The 551-nt window shown below is 41.2% G+C and overlaps 1 protein-coding gene across 1 annotated transcript; it reads right to left on the bottom strand.

Moving 5' to 3' along the window:
- On the bottom strand, nt 1-330 carry O0I10_013373 (uncharacterized protein; the record flags this gene model as incomplete). The annotated part of the gene is made up of 1 exon (XM_058493129.1): nt 1-330. A coding segment is annotated over one exon (330 nt), but the record flags the coding sequence as incomplete, so codon positions are not given.
- Between the last annotated feature and the right edge of the window lie 221 nt (nt 331-551).

The raw sequence follows: 551 nt of genomic DNA, 5'->3' as shown, positions 1-551 counted from the left end.
AGCACAAGCATTGAATAAATCAACATGTTTCATTTCGTCAATCACGCGATCAACCTTACCCTTTATAGCAATTTTCTCAGGGTCCACCCCTTTGTTATTGTAAACCCAGGCTTCACCCGTAGCTGCATAAATTCTGCTGATTTCTTCCTTCACGTTGTTCGCGTTCACTTCGATCCACCCATTGGTTTTAATATTTTCTCGAAGCTTCGCAGCTTTTGCAGCAACAACAGTAACCTCCACTTGTTGCTCATTAGGCTCATTGTGCTTGACATTGCTCGAAGAGGATTCAGAACGGGAATCGCTGACAGGATCAATAGCTTCAGTGTGCATGTTGGAATCGCAAGAAAACAAGAGCAAAGAAAATCTTTACACAGCAGAGCCACTCGGAATCCTTTTGATCCCAAACTTCGTAGAAGCAGTATACGCTGTTCAATCCTTTCCATATACCAGCACATTATCCGGATAAAGCTATACATAAGACATCGATGTTTATTTGTTTATCATTTGTTGCTAGGCGTAAATAAAGCTGCTAGTGAATAAAGGTGTTGTTG

The sequence above is a fragment of the Lichtheimia ornata genome (genome assembly GCF_029851405.1).
Source record: "Lichtheimia ornata isolate CBS 291.66 chromosome Unknown scaffold00644, whole genome shotgun sequence".
Taxonomy (NCBI): Eukaryota; Fungi; Mucoromycota; class Mucoromycetes; order Mucorales; family Lichtheimiaceae; genus Lichtheimia; species Lichtheimia ornata.
This window is presented reverse-complemented; position numbering and strand designations above follow the sequence as displayed.